Source organism: Melozone crissalis, unplaced genomic scaffold, assembly GCF_028551555.1.
Source record: "Melozone crissalis strain CALT ecotype California unplaced genomic scaffold, PUWL_Pcris_2 ptg000016l_1, whole genome shotgun sequence".
NCBI classification, from domain to species: Eukaryota; Metazoa; Chordata; class Aves; order Passeriformes; family Passerellidae; genus Melozone; species Melozone crissalis.
The window spans coordinates 22,367,818-22,390,048 of record NW_026535794.1 but is presented as its reverse complement, the minus strand read 5'-3'; the positions used below and the strand labels follow the sequence as shown (position 1 = coordinate 22,390,048).

The 22,231-nt window shown below is 39.4% G+C and overlaps 1 protein-coding gene across 3 annotated transcripts in view; it reads right to left on the bottom strand.

Moving 5' to 3' along the window:
• Positions 1 to 22,231, bottom strand: part of ADAM22 (ADAM metallopeptidase domain 22) — a 58,572-nt gene that overhangs the window by 15,274 nt on the left and 21,067 nt on the right. The window contains exons 12-25 of one of the 3 annotated variants that reach the window (XM_054273722.1): positions 20,646 to 20,717; positions 20,127 to 20,219; positions 17,628 to 17,708; positions 17,354 to 17,404; positions 17,017 to 17,080; positions 16,390 to 16,495; positions 15,205 to 15,321; positions 14,347 to 14,515; positions 13,266 to 13,374; positions 12,334 to 12,424; positions 8,234 to 8,341; positions 5,254 to 5,354; positions 4,616 to 4,682; positions 1,752 to 1,862 (exon numbers count right to left, since the gene is read on the bottom strand). In XM_054273722.1, the coding sequence (XP_054129697.1) occupies positions 1,752 to 1,862; positions 4,616 to 4,682; positions 5,254 to 5,354; positions 8,234 to 8,341; positions 12,334 to 12,424; positions 13,266 to 13,374; positions 14,347 to 14,515; positions 15,205 to 15,321; positions 16,390 to 16,495; positions 17,017 to 17,080; positions 17,354 to 17,404; positions 17,628 to 17,708; positions 20,127 to 20,219; positions 20,646 to 20,717 (1,340 nt within the window). Of the gene's footprint in view, positions 1 to 1,751; positions 1,863 to 4,615; positions 4,683 to 5,253; positions 5,355 to 8,233; positions 8,342 to 11,196; positions 11,215 to 12,333; positions 12,425 to 13,265; positions 13,375 to 14,346; positions 14,516 to 15,204; positions 15,322 to 16,389; positions 16,496 to 17,016; positions 17,081 to 17,353; positions 17,405 to 17,627; positions 17,709 to 20,126; positions 20,220 to 20,645; positions 20,718 to 22,231 lie in introns of all 3 variants that reach the window. The other 2 variants (XM_054273723.1, XM_054273724.1) reach the window with 2 other exon arrangements.

The window sequence follows — 22,231 nt, the reverse complement described above, 5'->3', positions numbered from 1 at the left end:
ATGAAGGGGCATTTTGGCTTCAGTCATGACGTTTGCTTGCCAAAGACACACTTTTGCATCCATCTAGATAAATTGCAAGATGATGGCTAAAAGACCACAGAATCTTGGGCTTGACCCTTTTTACAGGAATGAATTTCAGCCTCATCATGTTAAAAGGTTTGAATTTTTTGCCAGTATAGAGACAATTTTTACACTTACAGGCAAACAACCCTCTGATTTTTCAAGGTTCATTTAGTTTGGCTTTAATGGAGGTAGGCTGCAGAGTTATCTCACATTTTACAGAAGCAATATTGACATCAAAACCACATTTTTTAGAAAAAAAAGTCTGAGTTGTCTACTCATATTAGTTACATGAAAAATTATGAAATAAAGATGATATTTAATTATCTGACAACAAATTACTAAGGAAGAAGAAAACTTTTGTAACAAATTTTTCCCAATAACAAGATAGGCAAATTCCTCCCCTTCTGTCATGTCAGCAAAAAAGGCAGATGCAGAAAATAGGAGTCTGCCTGGACCAATTTAAAGCTTGTTCATGTTACATATAAATGGCAACAATCAAATTATTATTTGTGATCATCATCTTTATACAATAGAAACTAGCACAATGAAATAGGAAACAAATTTTAACCAAGGAAAATGGGAAAGAAAATTCATCTTTAAGTTATTTTTGATACTTCTGGTCCAGTTCTTGCCACCCTTATTTATGGGAGTGACTCCAATGACCTCACACATGGGAACAGGCCTTGCAAGTTACTGCTCAGATGAATAAAAGTTGGGCCAAATCATGTCATTCAACCCCCTCCATATTTCAAACAACAATGACAACAAAAGCAGCAGCACTTTTTCAACTTCTTTTGCTCCTTTTTTGCTCTGGAACGTCTCCTCCCCGCCCCGCGCAAGCACAGCCACAGCTCTCAGAAAGGACTCGCCCTCAGCCACAAGTGCTTCTAAGAAGCTTCCTCAGCTCGCTTATCTATCAGGAATCGGGAGTGCTTTATGCTTTCCAGCTTGGGGTCCAGAGAAAGAAAACATCAAAAGTGGTAGTGCAGCAGAACAGATGAACCACAAGTGAAGCAACAGGCTGATGCCAGCATCACCAGGAACTAGTAAACTTCTGCTTTAGCTTTAATTGTACATTTTCTTGTACTTGCTGCAATACTTTAAACTTGCCCTTTTTCAGTTGAAAGGGTCTTTTGGTAACCATGAAACACTCCCAATCTGGCTTCCTGTATTAGAAAACAATGTAAGGTGCTATCAAAGCATGCAATTGTTGCACAAACATGTTGCAGGGTTTCCTGGGTCTGGGTGTATTACAGACCATCATTCACCACCCCGATCCACCCGTTACAAAAAGATTAAACTCGAGTTACTGCAGACCGCTACATGACACCATTGGAAAGCCCCCAGGCTGATCTTTCTGGCCACATGTCCATTAGTAATGGCCAGAATGCACACTTCCTTTGAGTGAGGAATTCTGCTTTGAAATAAGGTGTCTTACGCATAAGCCCAGAGCTAGACCGACAGCTCGACTCGGCTCGTAGCGCAACATGCAACAAGGCAAAAGACCTGGGCTCAAGAGTACTGGTACTCCTCAGGCTGGCGAGGAGGAAGGGTAGCTAGCGCTGCATCAGCAGGAGCACCTCCAAGCAGTCACGGTGTTTTGCCACAGAGAAACTATCGGATACTAGGGAAGGGACTTGTCACGGGACAAAATGGCAGCCCAGAATGCAGGGGCAGGTGAGACTGACCTGTGATCCCGACTCCCTGTTTGGGGGTGGTCAGAACCCCCTGGGCTTATGCCTTGGGCAGGGATTTGGTGGGCGAGAGAAAGCCCAGGCTCAGATGCATGGGTTACCCGGCTGCAAAAAGACAATATATAATAGAAAGTCTAAACCAAAGACGTTCGTATCATGTATTACAACGAGGAAGGAAAAGCAGTGCAAATTAACCAAGGTCTGAATTGCTGGGACCTGTTTTAACACAAGCTCCCAATTAAACTGTCAACTTATTCAGAAAACTGTCATCATTCCTGGATAATTCTAATGGATTTTAATAGAGAGCTATTTATCAGGCCATTTCATCAGCCACGTTTCTGAAAAAGCATTTGGCCTGTTGGCATTCCTTCCACATGTAATGAACCATCTGCCTTTAGTAAAGAATAATTATTTTGTTATCAAACATCCAAAAACAATTAAAAATGTCTCAAAATATCTTTAGCAGTCTCCTCAGAGCTCTATGCTTAGCATAAGCTTTGTTCATGTACGCTAGGTCCAAGGGTCACACAAAGGTGTGAGCAGGACATTTTTCAGGAGCTGAAACCCTGTCAGTGCTGCTCGTGAGGGCTGCAGACTTTAAACCTTGCTCAGTCCTTAAGAAATTTTGTTTAAATGATTAATGGCACAATTCTATTTGATTTTTGGCTGTATACAAAAAACAACCCGTGCATAATGTGTGCAGTTACTGCAGACCATGCATACAAGTATCTTTGAAGGGAACCACACTAGTGTGGTTTTTAAAAAAACTGAATTCTGCACAAGGCATGGCATTAATAAACACAATTTTATAATGGTTAACTACAGTCTGCTAATTACAGGAGACCAACACTGTTATCCTTTTTCTTCCATATCAACAAGTATGCTTTATTGGATTCCTAAGGGCCATACAAGCTGACTTTCTAAATACTGCTTCAGAACAGATTTCAATATTATTCTGTACTTCCCAGACAAGGTAGAAAGGTAAATTGGTCTGGGAAAAGCCTCCATGTATTCTGCAGCATCCCCAAAGCAGCTGGTGTTGTTTTGGTTTATTTTTTTCCTAAATGATGAAATGCTGGTCACAGTTACATCATTCTCAGTCCATTTTCTCTCCTTGCAAAAGAAGCTGTCCCTCTAACCAGAGAGCTAATTGCCCTCTAATAGCCCTGGCAGTTCTCTCCATTCCCCACTGAACTGACACAGCCTGTGGATCATTCAGTGGGAGCTCTCTCTCCAGCTGGTGACAGGACTGCCCAGGAGACTTGGACAAGCCATTCAGGCCTGTGCAGTCCAGGACAGACCCAACCAGAGAAAAGGTATTTTCCTGCCTGGCAGGCCTATCCCAGTAACACACACACTGTGCTTTATCCCCAAAAGGTTGCTGCATGGCCCTTGGGAAGTACAAGCCTCCTCCCTGTAGCATCAGGGCTGCTGCTGGGTTGAGACACCACCATAACAAGCAGCAAAAAGGAAAGCAGAGAATTAGGTGGAAATTCAGGGGCATCTTTAAAAGTGAAACAAATATACAGGGAAAAATATTTCCAACTCACAATATCTCTGTTTGTCTGCTTATTTAATGTTTCAAAGTTCTCAGAGCAAATCTCATTTGTATTTTTGGCAGTTCGGCCAGACTAATTTTGATTTTATCAAACTATCTCATGCAAGGAGGAAAGAAAATGAGCAAAATAACATTTCAGTAAGAGTTTATCAGCACAAAGAGTACAGAGACTCTTGAGATAAACTCCTCCAAGGGCTAAAATTTCTGATTCCATGATGCCATTTTGACCATGCAATGTTATAATTGCAATGTGCATCGAAGTACTGTTTTTGTAATTTGTAGCATAGGGTTTTCTCTTTCTGAGCCTACTCACCTTAAGACAGTGCACTGCAGGTGAAAGAAAAGTTTCAGAACAAACTCAAAATCCCCAAACCAAAGAAAATGGGGCCCAGAGAGCAGTTAGCATTATTAGCTTCCAGCAGGGTTGCTATCAAGCCTATTTGCCCATCAAGGTGCAAAGTTAGTAGTCATGATATGGGGAAGGTCACTGTCACTACCACCATGGCCAAAGAAAGGGCCATTCATTTTGAGTGTAAGTGCTGTAAGAGTAGGCCAGTGCTTTTGACAAGCCCAGAGGTTTCCAGCCACTCACCACTCATTCACAAGAGGGGCCTGAACCAACAGGCTTAAGTACATAAGAAAGGCTCTTCCTGTGTGGGGAGCATTGCAACGTGGGCTGTTTAGGAAATGTAACCAATAAATCAATAAGCCAGCAACTGTCAGCTGTAGAGGAAAAGTCTGGGGATCAGTCACTTGGTAGAGACTTTAATTACCCTTTTATCACAGGGTTTAGTCAAGACTGGCTGTTTCAGGCTTACAATGGCAAACTTCAATGTACTCTCAAAGCAGACAGATACCTCTCCTACAACCTCCAGGAAAGTATGCAGAGATACAAATCTCTGACTCTGCAATGGCCCAACCCAAGGTGGAGACAAGGGTAGGAAACAGTCAGGTTATCAGAAACTCAGTACTGAACCAGGATACACTCAGCAATGGCAGTTTACTGTAGACAAAAGCCTGCAGTGATGGTGCAGGCTGCCACCATCATTGGGAATTGCTATGGGAACGACTGTGAGGAAGCCTACATGAAAAAAGAAAATTAATAGTTAATTTTTAAAGAATACATTAAAAGAGGTTGAAATACATTAGCCAAACCATTTACCAGATTATCAGTCAGCAATCAGAATGGGCCACAGAGCAAAAATGCAGCTGTCTACTTTTCAGTATTCTTAATTTCCATCTACAAAACATAAATATGAAAACTCTACTTTTGGCTTTGCTTTTTTAAATTCAGACTTACTCAGTTGAATTAGACCGTGGCCTAAATCTTTTGCCTCTGACTTTCTTTCTGTTTCCTCCTATATTACCTGAAAGAAATCAAAGGACAAAGACAGTAAAACAACTTGAAACTCACCTGCCCCATGCCAAACTGCATATTCTTTTTGCATCCATAGCAAAAGAGCTGCTACCTTTAACTTTACGCCATTAACCTTTAACTTTAACCATTTAAATCTCACAGGTCTGTTCCACTTGATTTACCTCAGACACTTAGGTTACCTTTCTCTACTTTTTGCTGCAACTGTACAGAGCAAAGAGCTCCTTTATTTCAGCTGTTATTTGACAAATTCCCTACACTTCAAGAAAAACGCCTAACACTGCCTGATAAAATCACTGAAGCTGGCAATAGTGAATAGATTTCTTTCTCTTTTTCATGTTAGCTCACACTGGAGGGAGAAATTAAATGTAATTTCTTTGTGACAAAGTACTGTGCAAAAAAGGCACTTGTAGGGTGCTGCTAAATCCTAATTCCAAGTTAATAACAATTAGCACAATTTTAAGGAGTCATGCTGCTGTCCTAAGATCAGCTAAACTTCCAGCAGAGCACCAGTGGTCCAGAAGCTGGTTTCCACTGTGGCCAGCACAGTGGTTCACACTTACCTTGCCAAGAATTACTCCTAGGCCTCCCATTTTCACAAATGTCTGAAATATGTTTTGTGTCTGGGATCCTTTCACTCCAGGAATGAGATAATCCATTTGACCTGGAATAGGAGGGCTCAGATGCAGTTATTGTTAAGGGTATTGGCTCACATCAATGTTAGCTCAGTGGTTTGGTCACATTCCCGAGGCCAGTGACAAAACACAGCCTAAGGTCTGTCTGCACTAGCAGAGCATCCAGGATTTCTGGTTAAACTCTGCAGTTACACCTTGCAGCTGTCCCTGCAGTGGCTCCATGTGCCCACATTCAAGAGCCAGGCATCAGCACTGCTTTCTCACTCGTCTGCTGTGGAATGCACAAACAGCGGCGCACACCAGATTTCCTTTGGATTTGCAGCTCTGCCTCAGTTCCTAGATGGAAGATGCCCTTACTACTGTGCTCATTTCAAGGCTTTTTCATCTCACATTCAAGCACATCCCACCTGCAGGCTGCCCACTCCCTCCTTATGCTGCTGCAGGAAAGCCAGGACAGCTTCCCTCAACCCACTGCTAGCAGTCTCAGGGGCTCAGGAGTTTGTGACGAGCATTCTTCCTCCCACCCAGAGCTGGTAGTGCCAAGGGAGAGGTAACTCTGCCTCATTTTTGCTAATTTTGAACGTTTATATTTTATCAGCCAATTGCTGCAGTATATACTTCTAATGCTAAACTCAAAGCCAAAGATAGTCTTTTTATCTAGATGCTTGGTGCAAACTGTTTTTTCTTTCCTATTGCACGCCTTTTAATGGCCAGAGATGTATGTGGTGATGTCCAACATGTGGGGTTTTGCCACAGGCTGCCTCTTGTTGAACTAGAGCTGCTGCTCAGCTGTTTGCCACGAGATCTACAATTGTTTCCAAAAGAGAAGAGGAAGTTGAAAAATCCACAATAGACATATTACAAAGTCTTGCTTAAAAGGACTGCTTTTGTAGTTTTTAAGTCTGGATAGTTGCATTTTTTAGTCTCTGATTTCCTTGGGAGCATCTGAGAGATGCTCTTCAATTTCCAGAAGCTCAGGCTAATCACAGCCACACTGAAGTGAGCCCAGGGTTTCATTAATTCAAACTTAATCACATCATGAAAGGTCTGAGAAACAACAGATCCACTGACAGATTTTCAAACACTTCCTCCTCCTCCTCAAGGTCACTTTCAGGTTCAGGAACGTCTTGCTATATAATGGTTTTGGTGTTTGCTATTTCATAATAGCAAGAGTTATCATAAAGCTATGTCTTAATCCGTGAACATCCTCTGAATACCAGCTAACATTCCATAGTGTTTTCCAGCATGGAGAAGCCCAGCCACTCTAACATCTCCCAAGAGATGCCATCCATACCAGCACACAGAGCAAACCAAAACCAGCTTGGAAGGTAGGAGGTAGCACTCTGGGAATTCAAATGGAAGGACTATGTCAGCTGTATCACAATGTTAATGGAATATTTGTCAGACTTACTTTTCCAGACTTGACAGTGGCACAACATACCTGAATTGGTGGTGGGAACAACAAAACTCTCTAGTACAGACAGACCTTAGAAACCATTAGCTTTTTGGAACAAATACTAAAGAGAGACACATGAAATAAATGAAGTATGAAAAGAAACACAGATACTGCATGAAAGAAGAAACACATTAAATTACAGTATTTAAAAATAACTTTTTTTTAAACTAGTATTTAAACTTGATAGACAAAACTATGAAAACTTGCTTTCCCAAGACTTTGTTTCAAAATTTTAATCAAATTTAAAAAGATTCTCTAACACAAACAGTGCATCATTTAAGATTAATGCTTGCTTCCTGAAAAAAATAAACAACCCACACATCCAAAAAGCTGAATTTAAAAATTAGAGATAATTAAGTAATCACTACTGGAGTTTCCCTTATAACATAATCATTCATTAACAAACTGAATGAAGTGGTATATAAGATCAAGCTGCTATACCAAAATAGCAAATGTCACTACATATGTGTCCCTTCCATACATTTCTCTTTACTTTAAGTGAAATAATAGCAAAGAAAATGGCTTCATCAACTGCACAGTTGTAGGCTGCTAAGTGGGAAAAGAATTGAGAATTGCAGTTTTCCTGTGAAGCACTTCATGACTGTCAATTCCTATAGGACACAGCGCTTCTCATAAATTCTTTTATAGTGCTAGCTAGACATTTTCATATAAAGAATCTTTAACTGCAGAGGAACAGTAAGCATCATGATCTTAGCAATTACAAATGGCTCTCAATGCTTTCAAATGAATCTTCCCTTTTAAAATGTTGAATTTTTTAGGCAACTGAAACAATAACGGAATTAGTGAAATCTGATCAAGGGCAAAATCTATTTCTCTTTAATCTAATGGCAGCAAGCAGAAAAATGCAGAAAGTCTTTGTAGAATTATTTTCTAAGATAACACTTGGTGACCATTTAGTATACTACTCTAGTAAGTGAATAAAATGCAATCAGTATCATCTTTAATATGAGACAGCAGAAGTCTAAGTCAACATACTGGATTAATGACACTGACAAATAAAGATATAAAAATAACATTTATATTTAACATTTTATGTTTATAACTATTATTCAAGAAAGACAATGCTCCTTTTCTTTGATTACATGACACTGATTTAAAAAGTTGTTGGTGTTTTACTTAATTTTTTTTTCAGCCACCAATTATTATTACAGTCTACTTGAAATCAATTCTCAAGCAGGGATATTATGAAAACTTTATTAAACAAAAATTGGTTTACAATGCAAAAAATTTTTATTCTGGCCTAATCATACTAATTAGCAACTAGGGCACAGGAGAAAAATCAGTAATCAAAGCAAAAAGGATGCTATTTCAAACACTCCACAAAGAAAGAAGAAAGAGTCAAACCTGCTGCAAAACAATGAAATGTTCTGACTAATGGAATAATGGGTGATGGAACAGGTAGAAATCTGAAAATGCGACAGAAAAGCAGACCTCTTCTTAGAACTAGATGCAGAGTTTGTGCTGACTCCAGGAGGCATGTCGCTATAAAAAGAGTCGGCCTCTCCCGGCTTTTTTACATAATCTCCCTGGGGTATTTGTCTGAAGTGTAATAAACATTGTAGAGTCAGAAAACATGACAGGAACTAGAATGCACACAAACATGCATGAACATTAGTTTAAAAGAAAGAGGCAAGGATAGCAATCCTTGAGAAAACCTGTTAACCACACACGATAAAGCTATTAATAAATAATTCAACCATCAGAGAGAAAAGTCCCACACACTTCTGTTATGTGCAGAAGAGTGGATTATGTGGTTTTGGAAAGAGAAAACAAGGAAAAAGTTAACTCTGATCACAATTTTCAAAGTGAACAGTTAATGATTCTTGAGACACTGGATAACCAGTCCAGACATTTCAAATAGCTCATCATGCTGGTTGCAAAAAGCACCAGCACAGAGCCTAAGCTGAATACAGGCCTGCATCAAAGAGGAGCTCAGGAAAAGTGAATGTTTTTTTCCTTCTGAGGTAGATGCATTTAACTTTTGTGATCATGACAGAATTCAAGAGTAGCAACCTGTTGAGTTGTTTAAATTTCAGGAGGATAAAAACCTCCAGGTTTTTAACTGAATTCTTGTGTAAGGGAACTAACACCAGTGTCAGAGATCCTCAGCTACTCCTGATTACCACAGTAGTAGACTCAATCTGCCAAGACACACAACAGTAATGTAATAGTTTATCCTTTTCCAGAACTAGAAGCTCAGTTACGGTAAAAAAAAAAAAAAAAAAAGATAAAACAATCTGTGCATTAGAAAGTTCTAATCAAGTTATGCAAATTTTTTGCAGATGGTGAATTCATTACCAGCAGAGAATACCTGCCATTGGAAATATTCCAGTTATAGTTCCACCAGGTTTAAAAAACCTCCCAAGTACAAGTACTTTGACAGTTGACTATTTCATAATACCAGCATCAGTATTTATTCAGCCTCACACTTTCCAAGATATTTTTGCTACAGTCTGCTCCTATCAAGATGCACACTTATCAGGTTGATTCATATTCAGATTATGTCCAACTACAGACCTAAACTGGGACCTCTCCATTCCGTATCTGGATTTCTAATGCTTCTGAAGTATGTAAAGTATACAACTATATGGCACATAAATCATTGGTGCAATGCAGTACTTCCAGTCTCCATCTTCTAAGACCTCTGGAGTTTCAGTTCTTGTCCCATTCCACAGCTGGCACATGGGTGTGCTCAGAGTCGGCTCAGTGTGGGTGGCTCTGTCCCCAGGGTTCCTCTAGCAAACTGCTCTCTTGCTACTCCATCAGATATAACTTCTCACATGTATAGCTGTGCCCTTTAAAGCCACATATTCCAGCTGGCAGAATCCTTGCTAATTGGCTATACTTACCACTTTCAGTTTATTTGTTTCAGTTGATTATTAGTACCAATTATAATCCTTATGTCACGTTCAAAAATATTATACTGGCTTGTTTTCATTGTTATTTAAGGAGTAATCTTTCTTTATTTTTTTCTTTTTTTTTTTAAGGACTGTCCGGACAATCTGGAGGATATGTTTTTTCATTTAAGGAGCACTCCCTGTACTTTTCCAAAAATATTTTATTTAGAAGTCAGCCTACAGAGCTCCATTTTATGCATGAAGGAGATTTAGTTACTAAATATTTTCCTCATCTTTAAAATGATGGAGTCCTCCATTACCTTCAGAAGCCTCAGCTTATGTTGGTTCCCACTCTGTCTGTGCTCTCACACACAGCTTCAGACTGGCTGCACACTCACAGCTCTCTGGCCATAAAGTAATTTCTGGAGATGAAGTTACATTCTCTAGTATTCCAATGCAAACATAAACAGGGTGGACTCTGTTTCTGTTTCAAGATTTTTTCTGCTCTGTCCTCAGCCAATACTGAAACATCCACAGCAGAATGACTTGATGGCCATGTTAGTCTCCATTTATAGATACATCAGCTTCCACTAAGCAGCACCAAACCCTTAAATTCTGCCTTCCTTGAGCTGGGTAGCATTCCCTACCCACCAGCCTCTGCAAAAGGCTTGACTTCAATAGTGTTGCCTTGTACTTACTACTGTACCTGTGGTCTATCTGACCCTGGAGCACACAACCAGCACTTGACAGTGCTTGTCCACTATTTATAAATATTTTGAGCCTGGCAGAGAAAGCGCTACACAAAGGGAAATGGAGAACAAGCACAACGGGTAGCAGCGACAAACAAAGCAGCAGCTTGGACCAGAAGGCAACGACACAGGCAGAAAACAGGGGAATTTGAGAAATCCTCTTATCTGCTGGGGACTGGGAGAGGAAGGAGCCAAGTCCTTCCCACAAGACCCATCTGCCAGGCAGATGCCTGATCAAAGGGAGGTGGTCTTCCAGGAGCCAAACATAAGTCACTAGGAAAACGGTTTATTTTTGGCCACAAGCTTGAAATGCTGAAAGCTCAGCCCTGTGCTGAAGCCAGTACTGTGCTTTAGCTATGAATCAATTGAACAGGGTGACAGGAAAGAATGGGCTCTTTGTCCATACAGCAATTTAATTGCATTGTATTTTTAACTGCAAAGAAGCTCCAGGAATTAATTTGTCTCAAAAGGCTCCTGAACATCATGTTAATATTAATTATTCAGTTCTTAGCCTCCCAAGAACACTTTCGTCTCTAATAGCTGATTTTCAGTGTCTCTTATTGGAAATATTCTCCTGTTTTCCTAAATAAAACAGTCTATTGCAGAAGTATAAAAAACATTGGTGTTGCTACTGAGTCCAGTGAAATCAGGATTTCAAGCAATGCATTATAGAATTCTGATTTCATATATCACTCTAAAATATGATAACCCATCTCAATATTTTCTTTGTAGCATGTAAATGAGTGAAAGAGAAGAAAAGCTATTTTCAGAGACTTCTAAGATACATTCCACTACTTTTATCACATACCTCTGTCTTCTGTAGTTTCTTTCCATATAAACAGAAGAGAAAGGAAGAAGAATGAGTTTTTAGTATGCAGGTACACATGGTCAGTAAGACCAAAAAAATGTAAAAAGAAAAGCACTGTATACAGAATGAAATTTTTGCTCAAAATATTTCTACAAAATCACTTCTGAAATAAGCATATTTACAAATATACTACATCAGAATAAACTGCCAGAAGCTGAGGGTGATATACCAAGACAGCATAGCCTACTTTTCTACTATCCTCATCTTCATAGTTCTTCATATTCCAAATGCTTCTTTCCTTACGTATTTCTGAGCTGCCCTCAGCCTACCTCAGTCTGGCACACCAGCAGGGGCTGTGTTTGTTATGCCAAACCACTGGGGCTGTGCCCCAGCCACAGCACTGCCTGCAGCTCAGCCTGCCCTGCCCTCCAAGCACAACAAGGACCTAGACACAAATGACTTCAAGAGACAGTTTCATCCAAACACAGATGATAAACTCAGTACCTTGAATCTTTTTTTACTACAAGCGAAGAACATAAATCCTTCTGGTTTTATATGAAATTCACAAAAGAATTAAAACTGAAAAAGACTAATCAGGCTAATATAATCCATTTTGCCTCTCAGTGAGCACTGATATCTCTACACCAGGAGAGAACTTGAGCCTTATTTGCAAATTGCAGATCTTTCCTACCAAAAACTGTGCTTCAATTAATTTCAGGTAAAGTCGACTAAATATAATTATCTATTTAATGAAGGCAGTGGTTAAATGCTTTGCTGACTGATTGAGAGCTAATCTTGCTATATTTACTTCATCATGAGGAAAAATTTATAATTTAATCAGATCATACTCCTGCATTTCCTTTGTCACATACAGTAAAATCACAATCTGATAATCTAAAAAAAGAAAAGAAATTACTAAATGAGAAATAAATTTCAAATTTGGATCAAACTCTCTAAAACCACATACAAATGTAAGAATTGCTTGAAAAATGTTAATACAATAAACATGTTACTGTATAAATATTATTGAATTTGGATTTTTTAGATTTTTTTAATTGGTCTTTTCATAACATAATCAGCTATCACATGAAATACACATATTTTGAAATTCTATAAAGAAGAACAAAATGTACTTACTTGTAACCCCAAGCAGTTATTCCTAAAACGAGAGCCAACACTAAAATGGTGCCAGCAATAGCCCCTATTATTATATTTGTGCTAACCACGCCTGGAAACACAAGAAAGACGAAAAATATACATAGTTTTAGGAGAAAAATACACAAAACCAGTAAATGCACCATCTTTCAAAAACCAGCTTGAACAACTTTCACTAAGCTGATTGTGATACACTCCTGAAGCATAGCATGGACATAAAAAGATCATCTGTAAATCAAGCTTTGACTTCTGTGTCTGTTTCCACTAACTGAATACTTGTTACACAGGAAACCTATGCCAGGTATCCCAAAACAGTATTTTCAATATTAAACTGCTGTAGATTACATCCTTACAACCTGCCCTAACAAATCCATGGAATAAAAGTGACTACTTGTTTGGTTTTGTTCAGATCCCTTCCACAGCTGAATAAATTAATCAAATGAAGGATTCTGGAAGATGTTCCCCCACAAGAATTTCTAATGACCAGCATTTACAAGCTCATTTTTCTACAATATATTTCTTTTGTACACAAGACTAAAGCAGAATAAAAACTTCCACTCCAAAAGTGTAAGTCAGGCATTACCTGACTACACTCCATCTAGATGTGGAATGTCCCAGTAACCTTTTGTTTGTCTAATCTATCAATATGCTTAATAAGGCCACTCAGATGATTGGGAAAAGAATGGTGGAACTGGACCCATTGATACGAGTTCCCAAAGATGCATTAGCTGAGGCTTCATTTACAAACTTCTTTTACACTTTACAGTGCTTCTGCTGTGGGAGGAGAGAGGGGAACAAGGCTCCTGATGCTGCAGCATGTTGTGTACTAGCTGAAAGAGTAGGAGACCTAGTTTTGCTTAATGAACTTTCTTCAAATCCAAGCATTTTCAATAGCTGGTATTACAACAACATACCTTTATTGATGGCATCCTTATCAAAAAATAGATCATCTTTGATATGAGCACTGCAGTCATCTCCTCCCCAAAATCGGTCACAGACGCATTTTATTTCATTGCTACAAACCTGCAGTCAAAAGTGTAGCTCAGAAAAAAAATCAGATTATTCATCCATTCCCGTAATTAATACCTCAAATATAGGTACAGTGATAAAGCCCTAATTTTACTGCCCACAAAATTTTGCAAAATAATTTTTAATATATAGAATTTTTTAATTTATGTTAGGTATAAATGAATTAAATATGCTATTATGTTTTATATAAATAGACGTAGTGTTTATTCAGTACAGACTTTAACATATCTATATTTAATAGAAGCATTTATAATTGCTTTAGCAGACTGACTTAATGACTTTTTTTTCAAAATATTATGAAATGCATGATTTGAGATAAATAAGCAAGTTTTAATGCAGTGTTCAAGACAGAAGACGTTATGAGAGAACAACTTCCCTGATCTCAGCTCAGTCACAGGGCCCTGGACACTGTGTCAAACTGTGTGAGGGACAAGGGGGCTCTCCACGGCCACGGCAAAGCCACAGACTGCACACCGAGCAGAGAAACTGCCAAGAGCCAGCTCTCTGCCCTCTTTTCCAGAGTAAAGGAGCTCTCAGCCCACAAAATACAACATCATCAACAACTTTATGAATCTTCTTGGCTATTTATGTAATAAAGAGGGAATTAAAAAGAACAGGTCTCTGGAAGAACAGAGACCCAAGTTTCTCAGTTCATAAATCTGTATTTATTCTCCAGCACATTGCCTGAGGAAATATCAATCAAGTTAGCAAAAGTGAGCAAAAACATTGATTGATAAAACTCTGTAAAACTAATACATACTAACTATGACTCATTGTTTAAGATGTCTGGACTGGAATGCATTACATTTAGTTATGTGCCTCCTTCCCTTTTCACTTTCAAAAAGTTCTCCAGTTTTACGACATCTAGAGTCACACTGACCTTCCTGAAAGGCCCAGCTAGTAGACCACACAAGGCCAGGTACTCAGAAAAAGCAGCAAAAAGCATTGAAGAGTGCAAGAACCTACCCCGTGTCCTGAACAAATCTGGCTGTCGGTGGTGCCCGGGCAGGTGCTGAAGTTGAAGGCCTCGGTGGGGAGGCAGCGATGGTCCAGGCACACCATGTCCGGCCCGCACGGCGTCCCGTTCTCCACGTAGCCCAGGTCCGTGTCCTCATCGAGCTTCACGTGGCCACCACTGCAAGACAGTCAAGAGGGCCTTGGAGACTTGTGCTGTGCTTAGATGGGGCTGCTTGAGGAACTGGGCCCAGGGCTGCTGCCTGCGTTTCTGTGCTGCACAATGCCCAGGAGTAGGTAAGAGTAAGTGTTGGCTCAGTGACCTCACTGGGCCTGAAACAAAGCTAACCAGTGTATCTACATCAAACAAATGAAATCATGAACAGAAGGACCATTTTTACTGGGAAATAACTTGAGTTAGACAAAACTCAGTTTACTCGTTAAGACGTCATTTGGTCTTACAGTTGTGTGAAGCTATGAAAAGATACCGCATATATAATTAGAATTCAGCTACAATATAGCAATGAATTAGGCTACCAGTTAACTTTGGCAGTGCAGGCATATGTGTAAGTATTCTGGGTACGTGAAGTACTTGGCAAATATTAAAGAATGTAAAATCACAGGGCCTGAGAAGAGCATTACCTCTCTAAAGGCAAAATTAACTATTGAGGGGACTGCAAAATTAACTGCAAAATTAACTGCCCCACAGGCAGTTAATTTTCTGAAGCTTTACAAAGGTTGAACTGCAATAATGGTTATGTGTTAATAGGAAAATAAAAAGGAAACAGTTTTTCTCCATTTAGGAATGAGAAAGCTGCTTTTCTGTGCAAGATGGATATTGTTTGTTCTGTTTTCAGGATTTCCAATTACCTGCAATTGTAGACTTTTCCATAGTGCAAGATTGATGTTGTGATTTCACCATCAAGTTCTCCAAGTCTGGGCACACTGGATATATTGGAGCACAGAAGGTACCCACAAAGCACATCCCTGCATTGAAAGAATAAACAGATACTCATAAAAAATAAAATTCAATTAAAATGGACAAGCAAAAATATGACCACTTGCTTGGTAACCTATGTGTTATTCCTTGCTTTTCTCCCACTGACAGTAACTCCCATAAATGATGCTGTTTCCCAAGAAAATTCTTCCCTTGTAAGATAGATTTGGAAAACTCTGTTTTTATACCACATTAACAAAAATTCCCTGAGTAATAACAAGCAAGGAGCTGTCAAGAACAAACCACATCAAATTGATTTAATGATCTATTAAGAAAAAGTAACCAGTCCATAGAGGAACAACAGTAGATACTGGTTCTAAATACACTCTCATAGGACACATATGTAGGGGAACTATAGACACCAAGCTGAATTAAACCGCTGAAGGGACTTCACTACTCATGTGTGGAGACTTTTGCACTGACAGAATAGAAGGATCTGACATTTCCCATATTACTGAATATTTTTTACTTATGAATTTGTATTGGAACAGAAATAAGGTTACCAGAGTTTAAAAAGTGGGAAAGAACAATAGTTCACCTGTAGGCAGGACTAGAAATTAAATGTCATGAACAAAATGGAGAAATTTTAAATGCAGTTTGATAAGGACAGGTGAAAGGTCCAGAAATTGGCAGAAATAATCAACTGCATATATTCAGAATGTGAAATAATGCTTTAGGCAGTGACTTGCAGGAGTATACTTGGAAAATTACAATACCGTGAAAAATGAAGAAAATATAGCAATGCCATGGCACAGCATAAAAAGTGAACACCACACCAAGGTGTGAAACCAAAGGCTGCTCTCCTCTGCAGTGCTAACCCTCATGAGTACTAGGAACACTTTTGATCCAAGCTCTCCCAAGCTCAGATGGTGCTCTCTTGTCAGGGATCATCTCTTCTTGGCACCCTACTCCCTCCAGGACTTCTTGCACAAAGGTCTGCAGAAGAAGGCCAGAAATCTGATACATAGAGAGGCTTTTTGAGTCTCTTCATGCCAGCTGAAAAACTGCATCAGGGGTAAGAACATCATTCTAGTAGCTTTCTAAATGGATCAACTTACTGTTTATTGCACTGTACCCAAGAGTCCTTGTCTCTTCCACAGTTTCCTTTCTCAGTCCCCTCAATATTCAGCTTCTCATAGCAGTACCTGTCAGCAGCTGTCACTTCTAAAAACAGAAACAAATCTCTTCTAAGATGATGACTTTGAAAAGCCATGTCCTGAGAAATGGGGATACACAATCAAAGCAAGCAGAGCTTCCCAGTTTGTGAACTGACACACCATGATCTGCAGGTGGCCCATGAAACTCGGCACAGTGCTCTTCTTGATTAAAAGTTTTATGATGCTACCACAGGACTTTTGTTAAAATTTTTTCAGATTGATGAGAATTTATTCATGAAAAATGTTCCCACTGAAATAAACTAATGAACATGAGTACAGGCTTCCTAGATGGTTATTAATGAGAACTAAAGTTTCGGTTTTCAGTCACCAGTAAGTTAACCAACACTAGAGAAAGAGCTGGAAACAAGGATGGAAATACAAAAGGACAGGGGAAAGAAAGGGAGAGACATACTGTTCTAGATGTTTTCAATGGTTCTCAGTATGTCCCTTCCACAATTTTTCTTAGCTAAGATAGTCTTTCAAGTCACATGCATGAAAACCAACTTAGAAACAGAAACATTCACTTACTTTCACCCCAGATATATTTACATTGCCGGTCTCTGGTTTTACATCTTCCTCCAAAGCAAATACCCTAGAAAGAAAGAAAAAAAATACAGAAAATATTTCAAATTACTTGATTTTCTAAAATATGTATTTCTATAATGCATAGATTAGTCACACACTTTATATTGGGGCAAGGAATATGTGATTCTATCTTCTTTTCATTAAAAACATGACTAGCATCTAAAAATCATCAATCTTAGCAGAACTGTCCCAGGTGACTTCCAAAGATCCTAAAACAAAATCCATAAAAAGCAATCTACAACAGCAGAAAGAATGCAAAAGAAACTGAAGTCCTAATTACCTGTCTGTTATCACATGAATATCCATCCATTTTATGGATATTAGGAGAACACTATAGAAAGAGAAAATAAGTAATAGATCATAGATCAGACAAGCATGAAAGCAAAGTATACAACAAAATTAATTTGAAAAAACATTTCAGTATCATTCTGGTTTTTTAAACATCAACAGATTAAACACAATTTTTATGCACCATACTATACAAAACATTCATAGTGATTTTGAGATTACAGGTGGGGCTTTTTTGTTCCATGAATAGAAGACTCAAAAATCACCTGGCTGGAATTTCCTGTGCAGTTCTCTGCAATATCACAATCATTCACTGCTTCTCGACACAAAACTCCTTTAGGTTCAAACTGGGGAAAAAAGCACAGAAAATTAGTGTCTTGGTTTCTCCATACCTTGCCTTAAATGCAATGCTTCCTTACAGTTTTATCTAAAATAAAAAATGGAAAATAGTCACATGCTGACTGAAGTGGGAAGAGTCTTCTTTCCCTGGTGTGCATGCTGCACCACTCAAGCCATTTACGGGTGCAAGTGGTGCCACTCTCTGAGGCACCCCCTCCTGAGGGCACAGATTGTGGGGCTGGGCAGGAGAGGTCTCTCCTGGGACAGAGGAGCCCTGGGGGTGTCCAAACCAATACTGCAGTGGCTGGCAGCATCACTCATTTTTCCACTTTTCTCCAAGGAAGTATTTTTCCCGAAGCAGTTGGGAGAGAGGCTGATGGAATCTGCTCTCTAGAGGAACCCCTTTGGAAGTTCTCTCCCAAATTTGCCCTAAACCAGTCACTGTGTCTTTTTGTGACTATATTGCTTTTCTTTAAAGAACAGAAGAAGTCATCCTGATCTTCTCTCTAGGGATGAAGAACACTGCAGAGCTCTACATACAAACACTTCGGTTATTTTAATCCCCCATTGTTGTTGCAGAACAGGAACTATTAATAAATGTACTGAATTCTGTACAGTTTGACACTCTTTTCTAAGAGACTGGATATTTAACAATGAAAAGTGTACCAGTGACCTAATACAGACATTTTGGCTAAAGAATTATATGCTAAGTCTCAGGACCTGGAAAAGAAGGAAGACATCACATTTAGGCAATTTTTAGTGTTTCTGGTATGGACATATTACAGACTCCTTATTTTTCCTCAGAGTTTTCTTAAGACTTTGATACACAGTTCATTTTGCAGGCTCGTGATATTTTTTTTTTTTTTTTTTTTTTTTTTGAGATCTGCATGCACATACATTTTTCAGGGGACATCTGTTATCTCCAAGCTGGTGTGAACAGCACAAATGTTGTCAGAGACACTACAGGATTCTGGGATGTTTAATCACGATGTATTGCTTGCAACCCCTCCTTCACTCCTGCTTTCAGGCAGGATGTTACAGGGAAGGTAACCCCAAGTTTCAGAGCTATGATATAGTCTTTTGAGTTGTCCTGATAAACACAGTAGTAAAATTCTACTTTTCTGTTCATTCACTCACCCTTGCCACTCTGAAAGGAGATAAACCCTTCTCTCTTTTGCAAAAAAATAAGGTAGGTATACAAAAGCTTTGTTTTGTTCTGATAGTCTTTAATATGGTGCCTATGTGACTTGGATTCTTGAGCAAAATTCACCCACACTGGCAATCTGCTGATTTTTTTTTATTATTATTGCATTTAAAAAGGGAATGTGCTTAGGGAAATGTGATCTGTTCCAGCATAATATGTGCTTTTTCTTTTTTTAACATTAGGATGAGCACAAAGCCAAGAATGTGATCCACAGTTATTATTAATGATCCTCCTAAGGGAATGAAACCCTCAAATGTGCAGAGACAAAAATATCGTACATAGTACACCACAGTTTTAACTACATTAATACTAATTATCTTTATTACTAAATGAATACAAACAACCATTTGAAGTCACATTTAACAGGGCTCCCTTACAGCCACGATCTGGTTAAACCTCCTTTTACTATTTACTGATGTATCAAGAAGAATAACTTAGAGTTTACACAGGGCTTGATTCCCTTTACTCAATGGGATTTCAGTCAGTCCAAACATAAGGAGACACAGGTAGACCAAACTGAAACTGAAGTCAGGTGTCTTTTAGGCAAATCCTTCTGAGTAATTCTGCTGGCTGTGCTTTTGTGTTTTTACTCCATTCTTCCCTCGGACACTCTGTGGTATGATTTTCCCATTCAGTTTCATGGGGCAAACCCAGAGCAACACATATGGCATTGGGAGTGTCACCTGGATAAGGATGCGCATGTTCACAGAGTGACAGAATGGTTGGGGTTGTGAGGAACCTTAAAGATCATCTAGCTCCAGCACCACCATGGGCTGGAATACCTTCCACTTGCTCAAAAACCCATCCAACCTGGCCTTCATCACTCCCAGGGATGGGGCATCCACAGCTTCTCTATAGGCAACTTGTTCCAGTGCCTCACCATCCTCACAGTGAAAAAACAAGGACATCTAACAAAACCTTTATGGTTCATTTATCCCTTAAGCGAGGATGTTTAATAAGATCTCACAGAACTTCAACCTGATTCAAACTTGTCTGAAACTGGAAGGATTCAATTTACCTCTGCATTTGATGACTGTCCCTGCCCCAAAAAGCCAAGCCTAAGAGACAGAGTACAGCCTCAGAAAAATCAGATTTCAGCCAGTTTTAAAAGGTAAGCTTTCAAAAGAGTAATCACAAGATCTGCAAGGGAGAATACATGTGCTGTAGTGCCTGCAGCCACCAGGATGCATTCCCAGCAGGCTGTGAGGGTCACTGTCCTTACCCGGCACTTGCGGCAGCAGAGCCCGTTGCTGCACTGGGAGCCCGCGGTCAGGGTGCAGGTATTGCAGCACTCTCCTCCTTCACTGGCACACTCCTGGGAACACACACACACAGAATAGAATACATGGAGAGGACATGAACCCCAAGCTCTTAATGCTCCTCATCTTAGCATGCTACCTGAATGGATTTTCATTCATTCTTTTAGGTACCTAGAGGCAGAAAAAGGCATGTACTTGTGGAGCATGAAACTGATGCTTGTGTGCAAGATAGCAAATAATTTTTCTAGCTTCATATTGCCATTAAATACTAACATCTTAGCACTGAATAGTGTTTCCATCTAGGAAAATGCTTTCTTTCATGCCTTTGAAGGCTTGATTCTGCACAGCCAGCTATTACTCTGAATCCTTGGGCACACGACCTTCACCCTGCTTGTCTTCCTCCACTTATCATTCACAGCAGCAATGTGCAGTACCAAGTCTCAGACAAATCCAGTTGCTAATTTAAAGTACATTGCACTTACCGCTATTGTCCCACAGTCACATTCCTCTCCATCTTCCACAAAGCCATTGCCACATTCTGGAGGATCCAGAAGCTGCATGGAAATTCAGAAATCAAAGGGCATGTCTCTTTTATAGGAATCATTGTCATATTTGCTCTGTGCAACATGGTTTTTAAGCTAGCACTTTAAATGGATTAACTGAAATAGTTTCCATGAATCAGGGAGACACAGAGTGACACAACACAAGTGAAGCATACAGAGAATGAACACTCCTGAAAATTGATACAGCAATGCTGCCAAGTCACATGGTATCTTCTGTGCATAGGTGTCACTCAACAGTAAATTCAATTTGAGCAGAAGTTACAATGAAAAACAAAAGATATGACAATATAGGGGGAAAAAAATAAGGATATGACAATTTCATTATCTTCCTAACAGTTGCAATTGCTGTTGCTCTGGAGTTCAAGTGACAAGGGCTGAAAGGTTAAAGCCTCCACTGTAAGTTCAGAAGTAGTAGCCATAAAAAGTAGTCCTTTTATGTGGCTCAGAAATGCTTGGGAAGGAGAGATGCTTGGTTTCTTTGTCAGTTTTTGTTGCAGTTCGATTTTTCTTTCCATTTTCCTCTACCACAGTTGGGAACTTTTCCCAGTTTTCTCTAAGTATGTATTACACACAAGCAGATGTGCACAGGGAGTATTCCTGATGAGGCTTTCTCCCTTTCCTTTCAGCCCTCCCAGTGGACTGTAACTTAAAAGATCAAAATCTTTATATTTGTATGCCATAACCTCTTCTAAGGGACATTGATATTCTGTTCTTTCCAGTTTAATTTTTTCTGTCTTCCTAAAACCTTTGAAGGTAGTTCTTCTAAAACAAATTTTTTTTTTCCTTTGGACATAAGAAAACATAATAGTAGCTTTTATTACATAAATGAGAAGGCATTTAAGTGTGTCACCAGACTAAAATTTTGCAGCTCAGCCCTCGAGTTCTCCAATTAAACTGGGACCATTCCAAAAATCACTCTGCTCCTGAGCCATCTGCACAAGCACAGCATCATACGTGGTGTAGAGCATTTCTCACTGGCTGCTGCCTTTCTGTCTGGAGCCCACAGGATGGAGCATCACCCCACCAACTTCACTGTGCCACCAACCACAGCCTGGCACAGGCTGATGTGTTATTATTACATCCCCATTGAAATGGAAATTTGACTGCAGCATGAAATGCATATGTAGAAGGTAACATAAAATGTATGCAAGCTTTTAGAATTATTAAAGAGTTGTTAAAACTGCTTGTTTCCTATGTATTTTTCCAGACAGCTTAACTTCTTCAATATGTCTCGGTGTGCTGCACAACAGAGACAAAGAGACAGCAGTGGCAGAGAATTCTGCCTTGAAATATTGGGCCAATTTGCGGCAGTGCATAGGGACAGCTAAAAATGAAACTGAAGGAAAAAACCCAAACATTAAAAGCAAATTGGATAACTTTTCCCCAAAGTCATATCATTCATCCATTCATTTGAAAAGAGCATATGTTCAACCTGCTCCAGCAGCCATTGATGTAATTTTTGGGATTATAGCTGATCTAAGAGCGGAGCACTGCCAAACACTGCA